This window comes from Candoia aspera, chromosome 1 (genome assembly GCF_035149785.1).
Source record: "Candoia aspera isolate rCanAsp1 chromosome 1, rCanAsp1.hap2, whole genome shotgun sequence".
Taxonomy (NCBI): domain Eukaryota; kingdom Metazoa; phylum Chordata; class Lepidosauria; order Squamata; family Boidae; genus Candoia; species Candoia aspera.
In genome coordinates this window covers 280,138,915-280,144,914 of record NC_086153.1, presented here as the reverse complement: position 1 = coordinate 280,144,914, position 6,000 = coordinate 280,138,915, and the positions used below count along the sequence as shown (strand labels likewise).

At 40.8% G+C, this 6,000-nt stretch overlaps 1 protein-coding gene across 1 annotated transcript; it reads left to right on the top strand.

Annotated features, from left to right (window-relative positions):
- The first annotated feature begins 252 nt into the window (after positions 1-252).
- LOC134507610 (transmembrane protein 151B-like) lies at positions 253-2,613 on the top strand. Its single transcript, XM_063318408.1, has 2 exons — positions 253-273; positions 1,192-2,613. The coding sequence occupies exons 1-2, from the start codon at positions 253-255 to the stop codon at positions 2,611-2,613; spliced, it is 1,443 nt and encodes a 480-aa protein (XP_063174478.1).
- Positions 2,614-6,000: the final 3,387 nt, after the last annotated feature.

Below are 6,000 nucleotides of genomic sequence, written 5' to 3'. Positions count from 1 at the left end.
CAGGCTGCAGGCTCAATCACAATATACATCCACTTGAGTTTGATTTTGTTAATCTCTTATGAGATTGTTCTATCACCCAAGAATGGTAGGAAGGTATGAAACCACAAGACATCCACCCTATTCTATGCAACCAGGAGTTTGCATTATTGAAATTATTGTACTTTTTGCATTTTACCTTTAAAAAAACACTCCAGGACTAGGAGAAAGTCATTAGGGGTGGTGCCCCAAGGAAGACATGTAGTAGGAGCAGGAATGCCTACCTGCTACCCCACAGTAGGAGGGCTCTGGTATGAAGACTCAGAAGATTTCTTGGCGAGGAGAGGAGGTTTGAAACCTCCAGCTTTCTACCATACAGGTTTAGCTGATTTCTGCATACTATAATTCCCCCCCACCAAATCTAAGCAAGGTAAAACTAACCAAGCTTAATGTGGGCATTAAATTGAGAGCCAGAGTTTCTCGGGGAAGAGATGTCAATTGTGTCAAAAACAACCTATTTTCCAGCTGCAGGGCCAAGAAGCACAATAAATTTACTGAAGTTTTTACTTAGGTTGATGTACCTATAATGAAAATTGTATAAAAAGTATAGTTAATGCCTGCTAACAAACCTGAGACTTGTATTAAGAATTCTTCAAGTAACCCAGATAAATTGCATCTGTTTTCCTAAGAATAATCATACATGATAATTTAAGAAACAGCTTGAAGTCTTAGCCTTAATTAAGTGTGCTTAGGCACTTAGTTATATGAGCTTACAAATCCATTATTGGTAGGGCATTTCTTGTTCACCGCAGCAGCTGAAAACACTGAAGGACTGGTAACATGGCACTTATGGACAGGGGTTACTTCCCCCTCTGTTAAAAACTAATAAGTTAATTTTAATGTAAAATAGCCAGATCTGGTGAGCTAGCAAATCTTGCAAAATGCTTGTGTTCTTGTACAATGCTGAACAGCTGAATGATTTTAAAACGGTTTATTTGTTTATTTATTGGAGGGGGCCACCTGGGACATGATGTAATTTTGGGTATCCTCTATCTGAAAATGCTGATGAGATGTGCCTGCCTCATTGGAATACTCAGTCTTTAAATGTGTAAGATAAGATTGTTTACTATATGATTTCACCCCCAAATGCTCTTTCTCTCTTTTCATTTCTGTTCTTTCTTTCTTTCTTTTTCTTTTCTGTTGTCTGTTTCTCAGCAACGACCAATCAAGCAATCTTTGAGTTCTTCACTGTGCAGAGAATCTCACTGGAAGTGTCTCCTTCTCTCACTTCTGATATATAGCTGCCTGGGGGCTATAGCTTGGTGCCAACTCACTCAAGTCACTAAGCTCAGTTTTGATAGTTCTTTCAAAGGCAAGTCTATGATTTACCATGACAGTCCTTGCTCGGATGGCTATGTGTACATTCCATTAGCATTCCTTGCTATTCTTTATGTGGTCTACTTGGTGGAGTGTTGGCACTGCCGTACAAAAAGTGAACTTCAATACAAAGCTGATGTGGAAAGTGTCTATGATCGAATTGCCAGAATGAAACAGGCCACACCATGTATATGGTGGAAAGCCATAAGCTACCACTTTGTCCGACGAACAAGGCAGGTGACTCGGTATCGCAACGGTGATGCTTATACAACTACACAGGTTTACCATGAGAGAGTCAATACCCATGTGGCTGAAGCAGAATTTGACTATTCCCATTGTGGATTCAAAGACGTCTCTAAGGAACTCATGGGCCTGGAGTGGTATTCCACCACAAAGCTAAGGTTCAGTAAATGTTTTAGTTTTGCCAACACAGAGTCTGAGAACTCTTACTTGGCACAGAGAGCTCATTTCTTCACAGAGATAGAAGGGCTGGATGATTACATGGAGGTTAGAGAAGGCATGAAACTCAAAAATATAGACTTCAAAGAAATCATGATGGCTTATGGAGACCCAGATCATCTTCCCTGGTACATATCCCATTATGCTTTCTGGATGGCTGCTTTGATGATGATTTCATGGCCACTGAGAGTCTTCATAGAGTATCAGACTGCACATGTACACTACCATGTGGAGAAACTTGTTGGCGTGGAGTACAGCATTCCCCCTGTGGCAGAGGAGCCCCTATACAGATATCGAATCCCTAGGGTAAGCACTCAGGACAGCGCTGAGCTTGAGTGGCACATCTGCACCAATCGCCAGCTGATTCCCAGCTACTCGGAGGCCATGCTCATGGACCTGATCCATTCTCCCATATGCAACAGCTACTCCATTTGCAGATACAGCGAAATTACTCGTGCCTGTGAGACTTGCCATCATGCCTCTAGTACCTCCTCCATCTTTTCACGCCACAACTGCAGTGCACACTCACAGCTCTCTCTGAATACTAGCCGCTTCTCCTTATGCCAGCTTCATGGCTCTCACAGGACAGGACTCTGGAGAAGTCACAGCAGCAGCATCACTGACCGTGGTTGCCCGGATGACCAATACTGCTCCCATTCTAGCCAACTGGTTATCAACGAAAACCCACCCACTTACCACGATGCTCGTTTCTTCCCAGTACTAATCGTGCATAGGCCAGAGGGTCAGGAAAGGAGGCACTGCTGTCTCCGCCATGCTTCCTGTCTGGAGACCGCACTCTGAAAAGACTCTGGGCCAAAACCTGTTGGCCAGTGACAGCAATACATACAGTATAAACTCATTAAAGTCTCAATTGTCCATTTCTCCAAAAAAGAGATCTGTTCAACTAGAAATCCAAGAAAAGTGAACTCTGAATCGAAGAGTCAATAAATACAGTAGGTTAGTTAGGATGTTATTGTGATTTGATTCCTTCTTTGGGGATTTATACATTTTATAGGGTTATCCCAATTTAATCTAAAGCTGATGGCTAGGATAAGGGAGATATTTCTAAGGCCATCCAGTGAACTTCACTGAATCCAGGTCTCCCCTGAAAAGTCCCATAAACCTCTACTCCTACACCATACCAACCTAGTTCCTGTGTATGTTACATGATAAGAGCCACATTCCTGATTTTATTATCTCATTTTAAAACAACAAAATTATGTGTGATTCAGAAGATATAATAAAAATGCTTATCCCTGAAATCATCCCACACCTTCTCTTTGCTACTTGCTTCATTTCACTTTTCTCCTAAGATATCTATTCTCTCTCTCTCTCCCTCTCTCTCTCACATACATAAGTTTGACAATATTCATGAATCTGACATTCACCATGCATCATACTGTGAAGAGAGTCAATGCTATAGATTACTATAACATGCATTTAAGCTAGGGTCTTTGCATGTCACATTTCCACATATTTCCTTAATACCTTAAGTTTAAAACGGGAGAGGAAGCAAAGTGTGTTTCTCTCCATCTGTTTGACCAAAAAAAAGTTACTTCACTTCCCACACCATGTTCATAACAATATACAGTACAAAGAAGCCAACAATCAAATGCTCTCCTGATGTTTTTGACTACTACTTCTATATGTTCCAAACAGCACAGCCAGTGATAAAGGATTCTGAAGTTCAGTTATGAAAACAGTAGGAAATCACTAGATTCATTACTTCTACTCCAGCCAAATCATGATTTCTGCTAGAGTAGATTTCACCAACCTGGTGTCCAGCAGATATACTGTACAATTATAAGAGTTCTGCTCCAATACAAGGCACCAGGTTGTGTAGATACTAGCTCAGTATCATGATTGAATAGCATTTGTAATTTAATTTTAATTCTTTCTCCAAATATTCCAAAGCACGAAGTATAGAAAAGGTAGGAAAATATCTTCTTTACTATTAATACTATGCAAGGAAAAGAGGCAAAATATGTGATCTGAGAGATTTAATAAGGCCTTTCCAAGATTCTTCACAGATGTCTCTGCCATGTCTTACTATCTAACACTCTCTTCATTCCTCTCCTTCCCTTACCAAAATTGTGCTTGACTTTAATTGATTTTTTTTCAGTTAGTTCCCTACTCCCCCTTTTTTCAGTTCCCTATCCTCCCTCTGTTGGCTTTCTTTTGGGCCATTATTTCCCAAGGTGAGAATACCTGTCACCTAACCCAGTCAGAGTATCCATTCTCATTTTTTGCATAGTCTGCTGGTACTGTTTCTATCCCACACAGCTTTAACAGGGCATCTTTCCAGAGAGGTAAATGGCATGCTTCAGCACCATTGGTTTAAGCAGTGATTTGCACTGCTGTACATCCAGTCCTGTGCTTTTAATAAAGAGCAGTCTCAAACTGACATTTTTACAGCACATGCCAATTATTCGCTTAACATACAAAGGAGCTAGAGAAAATATAAGGTTCTATTAAAATAGGCTTGAACAGAATGGCAGAACAAAAGAGACATTTTTGTCTCTGCACTGGGAGTCTATTCTTATGTTCTTAATATATTTCTATTGAGCAAAATGATTCTTTGGTCTGCTCACGTGTTCTTAAAAGTACCCTTACAAGCCAGGCATCCCCCTTCCTCTCCCACTTACTTTCTTTTCTCAGGTAAAGCTATACAAGACTCAGTAGCTTCACAACAGCAGTTTGTGGGCACGCAAACACACACACGTGCACACATGTGCACACATACTGAAGAAATCTTCAGAAGGAATATGGGTGTGGGCTGCATGTGCTGATGATTCCTGGATTGCAACAGACTGCCAAATTTTATTATTTTTTAGAAACAGGATACAGATACCACTGTAAAGAAAATAAATTATTAAGCAATATTGAATTAGAACAATCTTCTCCAGCCTAGGATCCCACAGAGGTTTTGGCTGTTAGCCATCTTGCTGGCTACAACCTGGAAGCTGAGGTCTAATGACCCCAGAATGAAGAAGTCCTGAGTTAGGGACTGAGCCTACACTGCCTCTTACTTATTCATGTGTTGAAATGTGTGTGGATATATAGTATACATGCCTTAGCAGGTAGCAACACCTGACTGACCTTGGAAGCTAAGCAGGATCAGGCCTCATTAGGACTTGAATGGGAGACTACAGGGAATCCCAACACTGTAGGCCTCCCCAGGAAGTTTAAAAGAAATATCCTGGAAGAAGGCAGTGGCAAAGCATCATTTCTATAGCATTGCCAAAAAAACTGCACGAACGTGCCCGTAAAATCACACAAGGTCAGCTCTCAGCCTTCATTATACACAGGCACACACACACTTATCTGGGCACCTACATAATTGTTTCTGATGGCACTGACTGTTTATCACCTGAAATATAAATCTTTTATAATTCTTAACATGCTTATTTCATTATCAATGATATGGAAATTAATTTCCACTGTGCATACTTGACTGGATGTACAAGATCACTGCTTTTAGTGGAGAATGTCTTTCTAGGTTTCTTGTTTTACTGATAATTAAATGGGTAGAAATGTCTTGCTGTTGCCGTTCCGCTATAAAACTGGTGCTCCTAATGGGCTCCTAATGTGTGTGGGTTTGTTTTTTTTTACATTTATATATAATTATGATATGCCCATTCTACCACATGGATCTGCCAGTCAAGATGAATGCATGGAAGAGAGATGCTTTGAGATCCACGGTAAAGCCTCTTTTCCATTTTCTGCCCAAACATAACAGTCCTTTCCAGAAGCAAAATGGTGGGGTGGACAAGACTGGCCCCCAGGACTGCCAGATAGCATGAAGTGAATGCATTTTTCAGGACGGTAAATACTTCAGAACTTAGCAGTATAGTTTTGTCTCTCTTTTTTTTTTAAAAAAAAGTTCATTGATTTAATGTCTGCATTGTTCACGCATTCAGAATTATGTCAAGGCAGTAATGTTATATAGAGGCATTCACAGCAACTGTCACACGGGTGGGCACAACCAGGCAACCAAAGCCCACTCCTTTTTACACGCATGCAATGCACATTAAAAAGGGGCGGGGCTTTGATCACCCAGTCACAACCATCATTTTTGAGCCAGTGACCGTTGCTGCTGATGCCCCTGGTGTTATGCTGAATGACCTACACTTGCTGCTTATCTAGGAGTCAGTCTGAATTTATCTGACACAAGCCACAGTTGAATTG